The 18,636-nt window shown below is 44.7% G+C and overlaps 1 protein-coding gene across 3 annotated transcripts in view; it reads right to left on the bottom strand.

Annotated features, from left to right (window-relative positions):
• Positions 1 to 18,636, bottom strand: part of SPTBN1 (spectrin beta, non-erythrocytic 1) — a 212,223-nt gene that overhangs the window by 36,642 nt on the left and 156,945 nt on the right. For all 3 annotated transcript variants that reach the window (XM_055242815.2, XM_055242816.2, XM_055242817.2), the window contains 13 exons: positions 17,640 to 17,731; positions 16,253 to 16,333; positions 15,748 to 15,863; positions 12,455 to 12,567; positions 11,463 to 11,650; positions 10,354 to 10,471; positions 8,659 to 8,817; positions 7,412 to 7,714; positions 5,401 to 5,554; positions 3,843 to 4,713; positions 3,618 to 3,755; positions 2,035 to 2,791; positions 883 to 1,085 (listed from right to left, as the gene is read on the bottom strand). In XM_055242815.2, coding sequence (XP_055098790.1) covers positions 883 to 1,085; positions 2,035 to 2,791; positions 3,618 to 3,755; positions 3,843 to 4,713; positions 5,401 to 5,554; positions 7,412 to 7,714; positions 8,659 to 8,817; positions 10,354 to 10,471; positions 11,463 to 11,650; positions 12,455 to 12,567; positions 15,748 to 15,863; positions 16,253 to 16,333; positions 17,640 to 17,731 — 3,293 coding nt within the window. The remainder of the gene's footprint in view (positions 1 to 882; positions 1,086 to 2,034; positions 2,792 to 3,617; positions 3,756 to 3,842; positions 4,714 to 5,400; positions 5,555 to 7,411; positions 7,715 to 8,658; positions 8,818 to 10,353; positions 10,472 to 11,462; positions 11,651 to 12,454; positions 12,568 to 15,747; positions 15,864 to 16,252; positions 16,334 to 17,639; positions 17,732 to 18,636) is intronic.

An 18,636-nucleotide genomic window follows, 5' to 3' on the forward strand; every position in this document is an offset into this window, starting at 1 on the left:
GTTTTTTGATGACATCAGTCTCACAGCAAGCCCTTAAATTTAACCCAAACTGGAACAGGGGCTCGTGATTGATCCAGTGGCTGGCCCAGACTGGCCTGTGCTAGTGCATCCAACCCCTGATCTGCCCCAACCTCCAACTTAAGTAACCGGGGCAAGACAACAGTAAGGAGTGAGTCAAAGAGTTAGGGTCAAACAGAGTCCATTGGCCTCCAGCCAGGGAGGAAATCTTTCAGGCACACACACACAAGTAAATAAAAAAAAATTTTAAACAAGAAATGAAGGAAGTGTATCCAATCCTGGAGATGCCCTGGCAGAAGAGGAAAATAACCTTTGCTCTTATTTACCTCACATCATGAAAAAGATCCTATTACAGCACTATCCAAGCCAACTTTCTAAAAAAGTCCAGATAATGTTCCTTTGTGGCTTTGCTAGGTACTCAGAACAAGAAGCTTCACCCTCCCTTCCCACTCTCCTGACAGGCTTCTTTCTCATGGATGAAGGGGAACATGGGCTTGGCTGGGAATACCTGATGCCAGGGGTCCTATCAGGTGACACAAGCGTGTCAGTCCTCAAAGGGCATGGCTTACACCCGATCACGATGCCGCACTGCGGCTCTTACAGGTCCTTGGTTAAGAATTAGCTTGGCTTCTCAGGCTTTCTTTCCTTTTGTGGACACTTGTACATGTCTCACCAGACCCACATTCTCAGGCAGTCATGCACAGCTCACTAATTTTCTGTATGAATAGATGAAATTCTGCTGGGCGCCCATATTCTGCTCACTGGGAAATTTATACACAAACTCCCAAGGGCTTCTGGCCAATGATTCAGAAGTCTGAGAGCCCCAAGGTAGAAGGCTCCCTTAAGAACCTCAGAAAACCGTACCTGTCATCAATAGAGTCCACCTTCTCCTGGATGCGATCTGAGTTGATGTTCCCATCGCTCACCAGCCTCCGGCCAGTCTCCACCACAGCGTTGATCTTCTCCTCGTTGGCGTCCATGGTGGTCATGAAGTCCTCTTGCTTTTTAATTGCTGCTTCAGCTCCTTCCAAGGTGGTAGGCATTTCAGTGTGAGCCAGAACATACTCCTTATTTAAAAAGACGAACAAATCATAGCAGATCAATGAAGGATCTCATTTTCCTGTGCTCTACATTTCCATGCAACATACTTCACAATACTTTCTTCATTACACTTACATGAAATAATTAAATCACATCAAATTAAAAGTTAGGAAGAAAAAAATCCAGTGGGACACTGTAACCGACCGAATTTCCCTCAGGGGTTAAATGCTCTAAATTTTTTTTTTCCAAAGTGAGTGAGGAAAGGAATCAAAGCTTTGTGTATCAGCCTCAAGGGTCCTCTCAGGTGCCTATCAAGCCAACAGCAACATACCCTTCATACTCTCTCTTTGAGACAGTAACAGCCCTGAAGTTGGTGACTATCCTCAGCTGTTTTTATTTCTCTAATCTCTGCCTTGTGTCCTCAGGTAAAGTCCCTGACCCTTCTAGAGCAAGAAGACAGACTGGTCTCAAGAAAAAAAAAATCCTCACTGTACTTTTTTTTTTTTTTAAAGAGATAGTGTCTCACCCTGCCACCCAGGCTGGAGTGTAGTGGCACGATCACGGCTCACTTCACCCTTGACCTCCTGGGCTCAAGTGATTCTCCTGCTCCAGCCTCCCCAGGAGCAGGGATTACAGGAGTGAGTCATCATGCCTGGCCCTCACTGTATCTTTTAAATTGGATCAATACCTCAATTATGAGGACATACTACGAACACATAAGAGATCCTCAATGGCAGCTGAAATCGAACAGTACTTTGTAAGGCAAAGCAGCTCCTATGGCAACCTTCAATTCCTGTCCCCTACAATGTGGTGGATTTCAATGCCTTAAGAGTATGGGAAAAAAAAATCAGTCTCTAAATTATCCATAAAATTCCATACAGGTGTGGTTTAAACCAGCTGCTCCAGCCAAAACATTTCAAAAGGCAGCCAGGGCTGCTTTCACGGAAAGGAAGCAAAGGCAGGAACAAACCTTACCTGGTTGTTAAGAAAGGCTTCGGCTTGCTTCGTGTCTCTGAGGAACTGCTGGTAGGCATGTGACTGGGATAGGAGATTTTGTCTGTTCTCCCACATCTTGTGGAGCTCGTTCCATCCAGTGTCCAGGGCCTGCAGCCGCTGCCGCAGAAACATGTACTGGGCGTCGGTCTGCCCCTGGGTGACCATCTCACCCATGTCCCTCATCTTCTGGTAGTCCTCCTCGTAGTTGTCGATCTCGTTCTTGATGTTCTCGTGCTGCGTGAGCAGCTTCTCGGCCTCGGTCAGGGTGTTCGGCATGTCCTCCGAGGCGATCGCCGTCTGGGTCCTAGAGAGCCAGGACTGGAAGTCGTCCAAGTCCCGCAGGAACTGCTGCAGCTTGCTGGCCTCTCCCAGGGAGGCCTCTCGGTTTTTCAGGGTGGTCTTCATCTCCTCCCATACGTCGCTGATCTCGGCCAGCCGAGACAGGATGGCCTGGGCCTGGTCGGGGTGCTCGGACTCCAGCTTCTCCGCCTCCTTCTGCAGGTCACTCAGCTTTGCCTCAATGGCCACCAAGTCCCGCTCCATTCCGGTTAGCTTGCGCTGCAGGGCCATGACGCCAGCCAGGTCATTGCCCAGGTCCTGGGTGGACTCGATGACCTTGGTCTTTTCCCGAATCCAGGATTTGGTTTCGTTGCACTCGAGGTGGTAGTTCTGGATGCTCAGGGCAGACAGGAGGGCATCCTTCTTCCTGTCAACCAGTTCTCTGAACTGGCTCCACCTGTGAGCGCAGGGGCAGACAGCAAGTGTGAAAAAGGGAAGACTGACCATGGCTGGATTGCAAAAGGAACAGTGATAGGTTAATTCTGCTTATCTGTTTTCTCCATCTTTGCTTTGACTACATGCTTTTTTGGAAAATCATCTCACTCAAACTGTGAACACCAAATATAATGGAAATGGCTCAGGGATGCAATGTAAATCTGGAAAAAGCCTGTCACGAAGAGCAATGTGTTACAGAGCTCCAATGTGAGCAATTACAACACATCCATTCCCAGAGTCAATTAATTCATGTCTGCAACACACATTTTACACATCTCTGAACTCTACCTAACGAATGTTTTCCAAATCTAAGACTGATGGTAACCTTCAAAACTGGGGCCAGCTGCCACAACCTACTCAAACATGTTTACTCAACAGAAAGGTAAGACCAGAACAAAGGTCTGCCCTGACAATCAGGACTTTCATTGGCAAATTAAGTGTTAAACATGCTAAAGCCCTGTTCCTGAAGTTACTTTAAAATGGATAGCACAGGTGTCATCTTAATACCTTCTACACTGGACACAGGTCACACCAAGGCCCTAACTTTGGTGTGGAGAGGGGCAGGTGCTGGGCTGGCTCAGATAATCCTCCTGCAACCAATGATGTTGCCCTGAGAGACACTTCTTACAAAACAATGATGTCAAAAGGCAGGTGCCAATGCCATGACATCAGTGTTGCAATGTCAATGACTCCATGTGGGAAACTCCCAAAAGCAAAGCTCGATGAGTGACCTCACCCTCCCCAGCCCCACACGCGGGAGGCTGGCACGCTGCTGGCTGCATGCTCACCTCGTGTTGAGTTTGTCCTGCTGGGCTTTGATTTCCTTCTCACTTGGGTGGCCGCTGTGCATCAGCTGGCGTGCAATCTGGTTCACCACTGCGACCCGGGAAGCCTGGTTGTTCATTTCTGGTTCTAGGCTCTCAAATCTGAAACGGCAATTTGACAGGGTGGTCACCTCCTGGGCCACTGGTGGTCACAAGGAACAGGCCAGTGCCTGGCAGCGCCCTGCTCACCTGTGCTGGATGACCTCCAGATCCTCCAGCTTCTCTGGGATCTGCATGTTGTTGAGCCACTGCTCCTTTTCGTCGATCCAGAGCTCACAGGCATCAGCCTCGCTGAACATCTTGTACAAGGCCAGAGTGTCCTGGAGTGCCTGCTTCCGCAGCCGCGTCAGCTCTGCCACCTCCTTATACCGCTCCTCGATGCCCGACAGCCTGCCCCTCACGTCTGGAGACTCAGCATGCTCCTGGGGGAGGGCGCTGGCTTGCTCGTGCAGCGTGTCAAGGGTGGGCCTGTAATTGGCGATCTCTTCCGCCACGTCCTTGTGTTTCTTGACCAGAGACTGTGTGGAATACTCATCGTGGCCCACGTCGCTGCTGGAGACAATCTTGAGGATGTCCAGCATCCAGGCGTCAATGTCATCAGCATCTGCCTGGAACTGGTGCAGCAGGGAGGCCTCCTCCAGGCGCTTCTTCCGAATGGCTGAGAGCTGCTCTAGGTTGGCCCACTGCTCCCGGATGTAAGTGATCCTCTCACGGATCTTCTCCAACCCAAAGTGCTCCTCCGCGATCATGTCTTCGCCTTCCTTGATGGCCTGCTCGAAGTGGCCACTGCGTCCGCTCATCTCATCCTCGAACGCCCGGTGCTTGCTGAGCAGGCGCATGACGCTGGTCAGGTCTTTCCCGTAATCGTCTGAGGACAGGATCTTCTCCTTCTCCCGTATCCAGCCTTCCTCTTCTGCCATCTCCCAGAAGAACTTCCAGAGGCGGCGGGACTCTTCCAGACGGGCCCTGCGCTCAGCCGCCAGCTGGCAAAGCTCTTGATAACAGAACTCCATGTGGGCCACGCGGTCTCGGATCACCTGGGGGTCGCAGGGCTTGTAACCTGTTTAACATCAGGGAAGGAATGTAGCTGTGTGAGGGAGCTCAGCATGGGTGCAGGCTCACTGGCAGGCAGTGAGCTACACCCCATATTCTTATGATTACCAGCTCACTGCTAAATCTAAATGCAGGGCTATGTGATAATGCAATGGAACAACTTCTAATAACTTGACTAGAACAGGAGTCAGGGCAATGATAAACATTATTTTTTTTTTTTGGTCAAACCGCAGACACAGTGATCATCCTCCTGCAAGAAAGCACTTGAATCATATGAAAAAGGCAGTTGCATATAATTGTTTCTAGGAAATACACGAAGCATAAGCAAATCATTCTAAACATCCTCCAAAGAGAGGTATGTGCAACCAGCTGTGAAAGCCAGGAGCTGCTGGAACAGCCACACCAGGGTGTAGGTGCATGGCCAGAGAGAGACTGAGGTATGGCAAAGTCTCACTGCCAAACATCAAGCCGCTCAAAGCAAAGCAGCATTTGTGTATTTAAGGAAAGAACATATCAATTCCAGAAAAACAAGACGGAGTTAGTGTTCAGAAGGCCACTCCACTGTATCTCATGCTCCCATGACAAACCCAGCAGGAATGTATAGTGGCACAGTAACTTCAAAAGCCCCATTGTGTTTCTATAAATATGAATCTCTGGTGACCCGGAGGTAACGCTGGGAATGGGCCATCCTTACCTTCCCCATCTGTTGCAAACTTCTGGGCGGAGGCATTGACACCTCTCACCCGCTCTGCCTGGATACCAATGTCTGCTTCAACCAGGGTGTGCTTCTGTAACAGGTCTTCCACACCAAGTAAGTGTTTGCCATAGTCTTGAGACAATACTAGCACCTGTGCACAAGAAGCAACCAAAAGGACATCTGTGACTATAGCCTTGACTTCAGCATCACATCATCTTTGGACAAGCAGAGAGCCAGCAATGAAGCTGTGCCTTCCCTCTAGTCTGCCGTGGACCCCACACCTTCAGGGGAAGATGATGGCCAACCAACCAGAACAAAACAAATCAAACCTGAAGGCCTGAGTCAGGAGAGCTATCACAAACTAAGGATCACCAAACTTGGAATAAGCAAGTCAAATCTACACTAAAAAGTGCAGAACAGAAGAAAAAGGTGGTGAGGGCCAGCAGGGGTGGGGGTGGGCGGATGTGCTGTATGAAAGATTCCAAAACATAAACTGGAGCTTCAAGAAGAAACCTTCAAGAAGAAACTGCAACAACTACTCAAAAATAAATAAATAAAGGTGATAGGCTTGGTCACTTCAAAGTTGAAAGAAATATTTTAGAAGTTGCTGAGCCTGTAAGTGAATGTTTTTCCTCTGTTAAGAGCTTACTGGTATGCCTCTACTATACTTACACAATCAATGGGAAAAGAATCTACTTGAAAAGCTTACAAGCCACATCTTTAAACCAATAAGGAGAGCAGGGTCAGGTGGCTGTCTTGCTTAGTAGACCTCAAGCAACTTCTAGGGTTTAAGTTTGAACCCACTGATATTTTCTTGTTTCTTCCATTAACCAGCGAAATTTGGTGGCCTCATTCTACATCCTCACCAGATGAGATTTCTACTTCACTCTTATTTCTGAGGAAGTCTCTGGACCAACTGAGTTACAATGTGCATCATGATTTATAAAATGAAAAGTCCCTCTCTGCTACATTTTACGAACATTTCTATTTTGAGAGGTCAAGAGAGACCAGACCTAAGAACATTGTAAATCTGGGAAAATAGGAGGGAAAACTGATGGTATCAGATGACCTTGCCCCTCTGCCAGGAACAGTCCAAGAGGTAGGCAACAGATGACAGCTTATATCCTGGGAAGGGAATCTCTTGCATAAGGTCAAGCTTGGGAACACAGTGTGCTCAGACAAAGGAAGCTTCATGGGACTGTCTGAAAACTGGCCTATTTTCTTCTATCGAGAAGGCTAAAGGCCTCCCAGCTGGAGAACTGCTTGACATGGCTGAGCATTCCATGGCCTGCATCGGAGGACATGAACAGGTACAGGGCCATGGCATGATAGCAGGTCTCTTCCTGGGAAGGGGGAAAGGTTGGAACTCTATGCTAAGAGCAGTCAATAAATGGCATGACCAGCCCCTGCCATCCAGCCCATCCTATGATCTGTGCACATACTACCGCATTCCATCCTTGCAATAACTGGATGAGGTAGATAGTAAGTACAATCTCCATTTAAAGACCAAGAAGAGGGCTCAAAGAGGATTAGGCAACTCAGGCACTCACAATCAGAACTCTGGCTGCCTGGTTCCTGACCTCTCCTCTGTCCATGGCACCTACCACTCCTCCCTTCTCCCCATACCACCTCTCCAGGATCCTTGCCCAAAGTAGTACCACTCACTCACAGATCAATGAAACGGTAAGTTAGTTTAACCCTGAAAAATTAAAAATAAAGAAAACCACAATGTGATTGATTCTCTATACTGGAATATATCTAAGTTAGATCTAAATCATAGAAACAGAGCTCTAGCTACTGAACTGGTCTTTACAACGTTTTCACACCTCACGTCTCATTTAATTCCTGAGCTAGCAATCTTCCATGGGTGACGTGGCTCCTCTCTAGCTGTACAGGTGGGCAGTTAGACAAGGCACACAGCTGTAAGTAGCGGTTTAGTGAATGAGTCCCAGAAAAGAGGGCCCTGGTTGGATCAGCTCTGTCCTCCTTCCTTTCAGTCAGGTTTTACCTTCATTTCATCCATCCAGTCCATAATGTAGAGCATTTCCTGGAATATCTTCTGCAGCCCCAGGTTCATCTCGAGCCGCTGTCTCCGGGCCCTGAGCAGTTCCAGTAGGTATTCCCAGAGCCGGATGACATTGTCCTTCCTCGCTGTGATGCGCTTGATGTCGTGGTAATTCTCGGCCTCGAGCTCCCTGGCCACGGCTACCACAGCCTGCACACGTTCCTCGTATGCGGCAATGTCTGTCTCAATGGCCTCGTGCTTTTTTGTGGCGGCCTCAACTGCAGGAAGGTCAAACCCAAAGTTGTCCTACAGAGAAACGGAATGAAAAGAAGGAAAATAAAAAATCCACCCGGGCACAGTGGCTCATGCTTGTAATCCCAGCACTTTGGGAGGCCAAAGCAGGCAGATCACCTGAGGTCAGGAGTTCGAGACTAGCCTGGCCAACATTGTGAAACCCTGTCTCTACTAAAAATACAAAAATTAGCCGGGTGTGGTGGCACGTGCCTGTAATCCCAGCTACTTGGTAGGCTGAGGCAGGAAAATCGCTTGAACCTGGGAAGCAGAGGTTGCAGTGAGCCGAGATGGCGCCACTGCACTCCAGCCTGAATGACAAGAGTGAAACTCCGCCTCAAAAAAAAAATCCCATTTCCCGCCCCCACCCCCCCCAAAAGGAAACAGAACAGACATGAAATCTTGAGCACACATTAATCCCTGGTGGTCTTAAAGCTAAATCTGACTCCTGAGTCCCCCACCCCACTGGTCTCTGCCTTGAGCTTAGATGCCCTCCTCAAAGCAAACTGCTCATTTTGCAGAGGGGCCCAGCTCATATCTAGTACCTGACTGAAAAGCTAGAGCAGGTGATAGCTTATATCAAGCCAGGTGGAAAAGCAAGCCATTTTTGTTCATTTCACAACCAGTCTAACTGCCTCACAGGATTAGTTGGTCAAAGATTAAAGAAAAGACAGAAACTGTTAGAACTTATTATAAATGTGAACAGTTCACACACACTCAATGGCTCTAAACAAACTCTGCTTGAGCTGCTTCCAAATCTATGAAAAGTTAGATAAATAGAAGTGTACATTAGAAATTACAAACATCCTCTTCATGGGAAGTGGCCAAGGTGACCTGACAGTTCCTCCAGAATAATGAATGCTGATAAGCAGCTGTCCTCTGGCCCTATGCCCCTGGGGATGGTCTGTGTTTCTAGATTACCCCAGGAACAGTCTTTTTAATAATGTCAAGAGCAGAACCTGAGACACCAGACGCTGGTTTTCGCTCAGCCAAGTCTCCCTCATAGCTGCCTTGCGATCAAATCTGCGGGCGAGCTGTTCCAGTTTCTCCTGTCTTATGAGCTCATTCCGCAAAGCCAGTTCTCTTTCGTGTTCCGCTTTTTCCAGTCTTTCCCAGGCCTACAAAAATGAAAATACACACACACACACACACACACACACACACACAAACACAGTTTCCTGCAGTGTTCAAGGAAACTTCCATGGCTACAGTCAACAGCTAGTATTTCTCAAAAGGACCTGACAACTTGAATGGGAAATCCCATTCCCACCCTCATTGACTCTTAAGCCTTGAGAAAAAAAACGGGTTTTTCTCTCAGTGTATCCTCATGGGAACGCTCTTCCGTCATCTAAATCTAAAGATTCTGTGTTGTACTTGGAAAACAAAACTGTATATATGAAGCAATATAAAGTAAATTATGAATCTCTTACTTTGAGAGGAAATAAATTATCTTATAAATAGCTTTGATCATATAAAAAAGATAAACGATTTTTCTAAGAATTCATATGAATTTCTCATTCATTCCACCCTGAGCCACTTTTAAAAAATTTACACATCTGAAATTTCTTTCAAAATCCTGACCTATTGTCCATATTAAATTCATTCCTATGAAGTGTATTTCTTCACCTAAAAAAAAAAAAAAATCAGGCCGGGCGCGGTGGCTCACGCTTGTAATCCCAGCACTTTGGGAAGCTGAGGCGGGCGGATCACAAGGTCAGGAGATCGAGACCACAGTGAAACCCCGTCTCTACTAAAAATACAAAAAATTAGCCGGGCCTGGTGGCAGGCGCCTGTAGTCCCAGCTACTCGGAGAGGCTGAGGCAGGAGAATGGCGTGAACCCAGGAGGCGGAGCTTGTAGTGAGCCGAGATCGCGCCACTGCACTCCAGCCTGGGTGACAGAGCGAGACTCCGTCTCAAAAAAAAAAAAAAAAAAAAAAATCAAACATTCCACTCAAAGGAATCTAAGTGGGGCCAGATGCAGTGACTCACACCTATAATTCCAGCACTTTGAAAGCCGAGGTGGGAGGACTGTTTGAGGCCAGGAGTTCAAGACTAGCCTGGGCTATATAGTGAGACCCTGTCTCTATTAAAAAAGTTTTTTTTAATGAGCAACATAAAGGAATGTAGTTCTGCACAAGTGACCAGAGTTCTAGATTTTTTCAAATTTCTTTCTAGTTGGAAATAATGCCTGCTGTGAATTTCTATCACTGCAGGCATAATAGGCATGATGATTAAAATTGCTTATTTGACAGCATCTCTAATGGAAGAAGCCAACATCCTAAGCCCCACAACTACTATGATTCCAAACACATGAAACAAAGTTTTAATTTCTCCTTTCTGTAATTTAAAGATGTTTGAAACAATTGCCTCAGATGAGAAGTAAAGTGATATGTATCTGAGTAGCAAGGTATATAGCCTACGCCAAAGCTGGTTTGATAAAATCTAACATTGCTCCCTGAAGCTTCCAGCAGCCTAGCTCGGTACCATTGTTTGCTTGGTCTTTTGCCACACCTGAGCATCAGCTGCCAACTGTCAATTCGGCAGGTGGGGACAGCTGCTTCCAGTCTCTTGTCCTCTTAGCAGTCGAGACCTAGTGATAGAACCTGAAGCCTCCAGGAGGTCAGGGCCCATGCAGAGTCCAGATCTACTTTACCTTGTTGATGTCAGAGATGAGCTTCCCCTCCCGGGGCATGTAGACCTTCTGGTTGTTGGCCCTCATCTTGCTCTGAATGGTGAAGAGTAGCACTTCCAAGTTCCCCTTCTCAGTAAATCTAAACACAGGGGAAAACATTCATTTGGTACTGGAGAAAAAAAAATTTCACACAGTCATGCATTTTAAAAACCATTTAACTCTGGTCTGACTTATGTGAAATGCATGTCAAAGAGACATCAGTAGGTTACTTACTGGCTATTACAAACCTTGAAACATACCAAACCGTGGAATTTCTTTGTGGTTGTTTGTTGTTGCTGACACTTATATTTGAGGGTGTTAAGGGCATGCAATACTCTTTGTATTCACTTCAATCAAGGTTTAAACCCCAAATCCTGGACAATGGACTTACTTCATTCATTCAGTGTAGCTGAATGCATTCAACACGGATTATTTCAAATGTCTACCTAATGTAATTTTCAATGGGTTTTAGAGACCTTACCAAGATATATGCAACTGAGTTTTCAGAAAAGAAAAAATGACTTTGGAACTATGGTAAGCAATAGATAAGGTGTACAATCCTTATTCAACAATTATGAACTTAAAAAAGATATGAAAAAAATCAAACTTTTTTTTGGGTTACAAAACCTGATCTGAACTGTTATGAAATTATTTATTGTCTTTATCTAATGCAATGTGAATATTTACACATTTTGCTACAGATACTTACTGGGCTTATGGGCTATTGCCTTAGTCCCATCTGGGGTCTTATACAACATATGAGCTGTGCTGTTTTTTTAAAATCCAAAAATTATGGAATCCTGAAACACACTAGGCACAATGGTTTTGGATAAGGGGTTGGGGACTTGTACCATTTCTTAGAATTCTCATATATCCTGTATGTCAATGGCACATTTCTATTGGGAAAGGCTCAGAGACAGCATGATCTATCATAAATCTCAGCAACATAGAATCAGATGAAAAGGAGTAGGACACGCTACTGAGAGTCATTCAGTTAAGTGATGAGATTACTGAAATCAGAACATAGGGGTCTGTTGGCTACAGTGATGTGTCTTTCCATATTAATGATCACACTACAATATGCATCTTACTTGGGTGGTTTCTCCACAGTGCGGTAAGTGTTGAATGCCTGAAGCTGCTGTTGAACCCCGACCAGTGAATTGGCAAATTTGCGATTGTTCAGAATGATGATGGTTTGTTCAATCCATTCCAGAAGGTCAGAGGCAAGTGATTCATACTTTTCAATCATTTTTTCTGTTTCAATAGCATTGTCAAGCACCTGTAAACAAGGGACAGAAAAACTGAAAAGATCACGTCGCTCCGTAAGTTAAATACCATTGCAACCCTATACGAGTGCATGCACACAAAATGACCGGCTTTGAAACAGTTTGGCTGGCTCTGAAACAGTTGACCGGCTTTGAAACAGTTCAGCTGCACCTGGGCACAAGCATTTTAACTCAAGGAACCAACTGCTAAGAGGGGCCCAGACTGTGATTATTATTTGTCAGCAATGACAGCTTAACTGTAATTGGTTCTGTAACTTCCCAACCCCCAAGCAAAAAGACTCTGAATGATTTCTGTAGCCTAACATCTGAAATCCCTACAGAAACAAAAAGGGCTCAATTTAGCTTGATCCTGTCCCATAAATGCCCATTAATTTTTGACTTCACTGCATTGAGAGGACAATGTCATCTGGTCTGAGGTGTTTTGAAAACATGGCAGGTGAACATCAGCCAAATGAGAAGTAAAAAGCACGATGCTGGGGCCTTTTCAACTGTATTAAGTAGGATGTCACACCCATGACATTAGGCAACTCAGTCAGATTTCCAATACCCAATTTCCTGGAGCGGTTGAGGAGAAAGATGTTGCTGGGTTTGAGACAGCCCCCAGATCCTTTCCTAAATATGGTGGCCATCTCTCCCACCTCATTACCCTTCAGGATGAAGAGGCTTCCGCTGATTTCCCTACCATCTGGAGAGTCCACTACAAATTGAGATTGGCAAACTTTATGAGTGCATGGGAGAATGAGGGCTCAATGAACCTTAATTACGTCTCACAACTCACAAAACTGGCATGAGCTCACCTTTCCAATTCGTTTTCCTTCAACAGCCAAGGCCTTCATCTTAGAGAAGTAGTGGTAGTAAGTCACCACATAAGTGATTATGGACTTCTCATCAGGATGGTCCACGCTGATGTCTGTAACCCAGAGAAGACTCTGTTCAGCATGTTGCATGCTACTGTGCCCCACTCAGGCAGCAGGAACAAATGCAATGACTGCTGGTCAACATGGGAACTGTGCAGCGTCTTCGTGTTTGTACTTGAGCGTTCTGCCATCAGCACATTAATTACAAGGATAATGAGGGTAAAACCATCTCACTGATTCCCCATTATGTGAATATTCATGAAACGCGTTCCACAGACACATTAATTCCTCTCCTTGCCCTACTACCATACGGGGTTAGCTCTGCTTGAGTCCTCATTGCTGCCTACAGGACCAGCACCGCCCCCCGTCACTCAGTCTTTGGATATCTTTATCTCCTTGTTACCAGCATCCAGCAGCTAGTCACTGAGTCTGAGTTGGGATGACCCTTATTTATGGAATCCTTATTGTTACTCACGGTTCAGACCCATCCTGTCACATAACCAGCCCCGTAACAATGGCTCCCTCCACCAGCTTTCCCTACTACTCGATTTCCTTCACATAGTGCAACCAGATTGATCTTCCAGAAGCACAGCTGTGAACACAGTTCCTCCTAGCTCAAAATTACTCAGTCTGAAGAATAAAGTATAAGCGCTTCTGTCCTCTAGAATCTGGCTATAACTTTCCTTCCCTTTTTTCCATCAATTTGTCAAATATTCACCTGGCTTCTTTTAAATGTCAAGCATTGTTCTAGACATTTCTAAATTCTATAGCCTACTACCTCTCAGACACTGTATTCCTTATTAAATTTTTTGAGACAGAGTCTCACTCTGTCACCCAGGCTAGAATGCCGTGACATGATTATAGCTCACTGCAGCCTCAAACTCCTGGGCTCAGGCAATCCTCCCACCTCAGCCTCCTAAGTAGCTGAAATTGCAGATGAGAGCCACTGCAGCTAGCACTGTATCTCTGAATCAAACTTGACCATTCACCATTACCTATACGCACCACATAATTTCCAATATGCCTTCCTTAACTTATGACTTCCCTTTGTCTGAAATGGCCTTCATGACCCCATAACTTTCTTACTATCCGTCAAGGTCCATTTCAAAAGTTACCACCCAATACAACCATTTATGATCCCTACAGCTGATATTATTGTCTCTCTCCTCTATTCCCTTGGGGCTTTGTATGGACACATAGTCCACCTTTTGCCAGGTTATGATTTTTTATGTATGTTTTGTTTGCCTTACAAAATTCAGTCCCCAAGGGTAGAAGCCTGTCTGGGCAAGCCCCTATGCCACTCCACCTACCACATTCCCGCTGTGCTGTCCTGCATAAAGCAGGTGGTCAATAAATAGGTACTGAGAGAAGGAACAAACAACTTAAAATGGCAAGTCTTTGAAGTTTGGCAATATTGAGTAAAGCACTCAACTTGGGATAGGTTGTGAAGAGAACACAAAGGACAGCTCTCAACAGGTATTACCAGGCTCTTTTTCAATATACATTCATAAATACGCCCCCATTCCTATTGCCACCCCTGACAGCCTTGTATGGAGCAAAATTGTTTCTCTTAATTTAAACAAGAGAACATTAGGACACAATGCTGGCACGCTCCCTGCCCAGGGTCACTAAGGCAGCCAGTGGTGGTGAGGGCCAGAATCACAGCTACTGTTCCCTACCCCAGGGCTCCTGTGTCTGCTCAACCCGTCAAAGTGTGCACAAAGGAGAGTGAACTGGAGGACAGCCAGAAAAAAATGCCAGTGTAGGTATCCAATTTAATCAACACAAAATGTCAACAAAACTCAAAGAAGTGAGAAGGTAAAACTTTTTATTTAACTTGTCTACAAGTATATTTTAACTGATGCTCTTTGGAGCCCTGGACAACTAATAATCAAGATCAAACCCACAGGACAAAAGTGAAATCAGCTGCCATTTTTAGCTCCTTGTCTTGAGATCTGGGGAACAGCAATCCCCCTTTTCATACTGGGCGGTGATTGAAAGATTAACTAATGAGCAAGTTATTAAAAAATGCTGTCACTGCAATAGGGAAAAAAACGTTCTTTATCAAAGCACAAAGAACTAGGGCTAAGGAAAAGTTCCTTCCCATAGTAAGATAGGGGTTAAGCATGAAGATTTATCGAAACCCAAGGAATTTTAGTTTTCTGTTTATATTGAGAAACCATTTAATGGGTTAGTACAAAGATAATTTTATCTCAGCTTCCTGTAGCCAACATATCAGTGAATCTGATGCATTGGAAAATAGCAAGAAGCCTGCTGCCAGCCTCATGACCTTGATCTGCCTTTGGGGAGTTAAACTTCCTGTTCTATATTTAAAAGAACTTTAAACTTTCACTCACATACACATGGTTTTTTTCCTCTCTAATATTTGTTCACAGCTGAGAGGATCTATAAATCTCCAGCACTACAAACAAATCCTGATATTTTAAATGCTTCTCAAAATTAGAAAAAGTTCCTATGAGAGCTCAACGTTGAAATGAAACCCAGAATTAGGATTTTGTTAAGCAAGGGAGCTACAAGCTGGGGGACTGCTCCAAACAGGTCAGCTCCAAGTTACACAGGGACTCACAGAGTAAAGAGGGATTAGTTCCATGCAGAGAATGGGATGCAGCTGCAAGAAAGGACTATGACTGCTGCTCCTTCCACCCCTACACTCCCCTTTCCCAAATGTGCCTTCCTCATTTAAACTCTTACTTGCTCATTAGCAAAGCACAGCCTCGTAACAAGGCCCCTGCCTGCAATCTCCACCCATCCCCATCCACCCTGCTTGCCACCTTCGGATAAATGTCAGCCAACAAGCATTCACTGAGAGCCTATGCCAGGTTTTCTACTTTTCTACTTCGAGCACAGCTGCTAAGAACCTTCAATGACTCCCTGCTGCCTGTTGCCCCTATGGAGATCCCATCCACTAACAGTAGGGAATAGTGGTATTCCTTCCTCTTTCCTGGTTCTGCACCTTTGCTCATGCTAGTAGCTCTGCCCGCACACGCTCTCCTTCAGACTCTGTTTAAATCGTATTCATCTTTCAAGGCCTTTTTGTGTGTCATCCTTTCCACAAATCCTCAAAAAATTCCCAAACCAAAATTAAGCTCTTCCTTTGATAATTCCCAAAGCATGTTGTACAAATGAAACATACTGACACAAAACAGATTTTACATTAACACCTGGATCGTAGAGATGCTAAAAATCCCACCTGTAATCCCTCGAGTCCCTACCTTCGGGGTCCAACAGTTTAGTGAGGCCGAGGTGCTGCTCTGCCAGATTAAATGCATTCTGCAGGTTGTAGTGTGCGTTAGATTTCTTTAGTTTGTCAAAATCTATCAGGTCAGGCCTGTGCAGAACAACAGTGGAACACAACAAAAATCATGGCTTGAAAAGAAATATGACCAATGAAACATGACTGTTACTCCGAAAAGGTTAAAATCACCACTTAGTGGAGTAAAATTCTGAAATATACAATTATGGAATCATCAAACAATGAAACCTGATTTTTGAATAAACACTTCAAAGTTTATTAAGAAAAAAGAGATTAAGGGTGAACTTGTCTATTTTGTTTGGAAGAATTTATATATTCTCCCATATTTTCCTCACATGGAATGCAGAAATTTCCACCATGGTGCAACAGTTAAGGCAACGGATATGGAAAAGTCACCCAAACCTGCTATGGAAGGACAGCAACCTTTTACCCCATGATTGCTAGGATGATTTGTATGGACTTACCGGTGTTTGTGTATCAGTGCATTGAAGGCCATGCCGTCCCTCCAGCTAGTGGTGAAATTGTGAATGTTGACATTGGGGTACCTGCCAAGGACAAAGCAGAAGGGAAAAGCAACACAATTACCACATGGAGGTTTATACTTTTGCCAAGTGCTTTGTTAATAAAAAGTCTGTAAGCATTGTAAAACCTAAAGCAGTGAATATCACTAAGGACAATCAAGTCAGAACAAATAACCTGTCAACTCGAGCCTGCCATAAAATAAAAATAAAACATGCATCCATGTGGCTTTTCTTGCTTGGTAATTCAGTCTCACAAAAGATGTGAACTGTGTCGTAGATTTAAAACACTACTCTTACTTAGGAAAAAGTGACGACAACCTCGACACTTCTGAGGCCTCTGCTTCCACTGGCTTTCTACTCTACCTAAAAAGACACCAGGACATGCAGTCCCTTGTCACACATTACTTTGGGACAAGAAATGGTGGGACAATCTGTTCATGTGACACTCAGCTTTCCTTCTTCCATATGCCACTTAACTGGATGAAGTTTGTAAAAGTAGTACCTCCCTGAAAAATTTATGTGTGAAACTTACCCATAATGAATCAGCTATTCTATACCGTATTGACTATTAATAACTTTGTATCAGTGGCTGATTAAAGGTTCATACCTGACTTGACCCTTTTATTAGGCCATAAGCTCTTTATAGACATGATGACTTTTCAGCTAGCTCTCAGAGTGGATGGAGTTCTGATTTTCATATGCTGAATTCATGTTCATTAGAGTTACATCTATACTTGAAGTAGTTCTGACGGTAAATCTAATTAACCTAAAACTGGGTCTCAGTAAGTACCTATGACCTTAAACCAATTTGCTAAGAACTCGAAGCCTTAGCATCAGTTGAGTCCTAACAATAGTAAGCAACAAAAAAGATGTCGTTCTCTAAAAGCAGCTTCACTGAAATTTCAATGAAAAAATAAAAGGGAAACTGACACAGATATTAAAAGGTTATGCTATTGTTTACTGTGCAAAGAAAGCTCCCCAAAACAGAAATTAAAGGGTGAAGAAAACCTACGACTGTATTCTTAAAATATCATGGGTATGATTCCTAAGCATGCTTCCAGGGTTTTCAAATTTAAAATATAATGCTCTCTAGAGCTTCCTTAATAAAGAGAAGGAGACTGATTATGAAGACAGGACAGGTCTAAAGTATAAATTAGAGCTCCTTTCATTCTGAGAGCTAATTGAAAAGTCGTATCAACTGCTTACGAGTTAACAAGACTTCCCAATGGAAGCAGTGGGAAAGATACCTGTCAACACCTTCTAAGTGATGACTGCAGTGGAATTCAGTCCTGGAAGAAGCAGCCCCAATGCCCTCTGCATTCACACTCACCCAGCTGTCTTCATCTGGCACCACAACAGCAATGCATCCTTGGCAGATTTCTTCTCTTTGTTGTCTTCAGTTTCCACACTGATATCTTGGATCTAAGATTTACAAAGAAATATTAGACAAATAGATGGGTCAGCTGCCTCAAAGAGCCACTGAAGAACAGGTCTGCATATACATAAAGAATAAACTGTAGATCAAAGCTTTGCCCTGCAGATGATCTACGCTGTCAATGAAAACTGCTTCCTGAGTTTTCATTCCTGAGTCTGGGCTCACTTCAGAAACACAACCAGAACTACGTTTTCTATGTCGCACAGACAAAAGGCTGACGGGACTTCCCAGCACCTATCGGAGGTCATTTTTACCCCTGAGACAGCCCATCTTTCCAGTGAGAATCTAGCACAGTGGTTCATACAGTGCATCTGGAATCTCACCAGACCCCAAGAAAAATACTGAGTTCAGTTTTTTTCTAAGTAAACATTTTTCACACCAGGTGCAACCTTCATTGATGAGGGCACTATGTGCACCATTTCCAAACTATTAGAGCAAGTGTGGGCTTAAACGCTGTGCTTCCATGGTGCGCATTCATAAGCCGCTCAGAGGCAGCATATTTGCAACATTATACACAAAGCCTGGTCAGCTGGCACCAAAGTCAGACTGCCTGGATGTGAATTCAGGCTCCATCACCTACCATGTGCCCTTGGGCAGGTTCCCTAGCTTCCCCATCTGAGGAATGAAAATAATAACAGTGGCTAATCTCGCAGCGCTGTTATGCACTTAAATGATATAACGAAGTGCAGAGCTCATAATAAGGGTCTGTGAATGTTAGTTCTTAGATAAGGCGCCAACTGCCAGCTACATAATTTTAGACAAATGCTCCAAATACACTTTTGTCTATTATATGAAAGTTTCTTCTTGTACAGTAAAATGTGGAATGGAGTCAGGAGTGGACGGTGCTGGCCAGGAGTCCCTCCATCGCCTCCAGCTGTAGTCATTTTAAGCT

The sequence above is a fragment of the Symphalangus syndactylus genome, chromosome 14 (genome assembly GCF_028878055.3).
Source record: "Symphalangus syndactylus isolate Jambi chromosome 14, NHGRI_mSymSyn1-v2.1_pri, whole genome shotgun sequence".
Lineage (NCBI taxonomy): Eukaryota > Metazoa > Chordata > Mammalia > Primates > Hylobatidae > Symphalangus > Symphalangus syndactylus.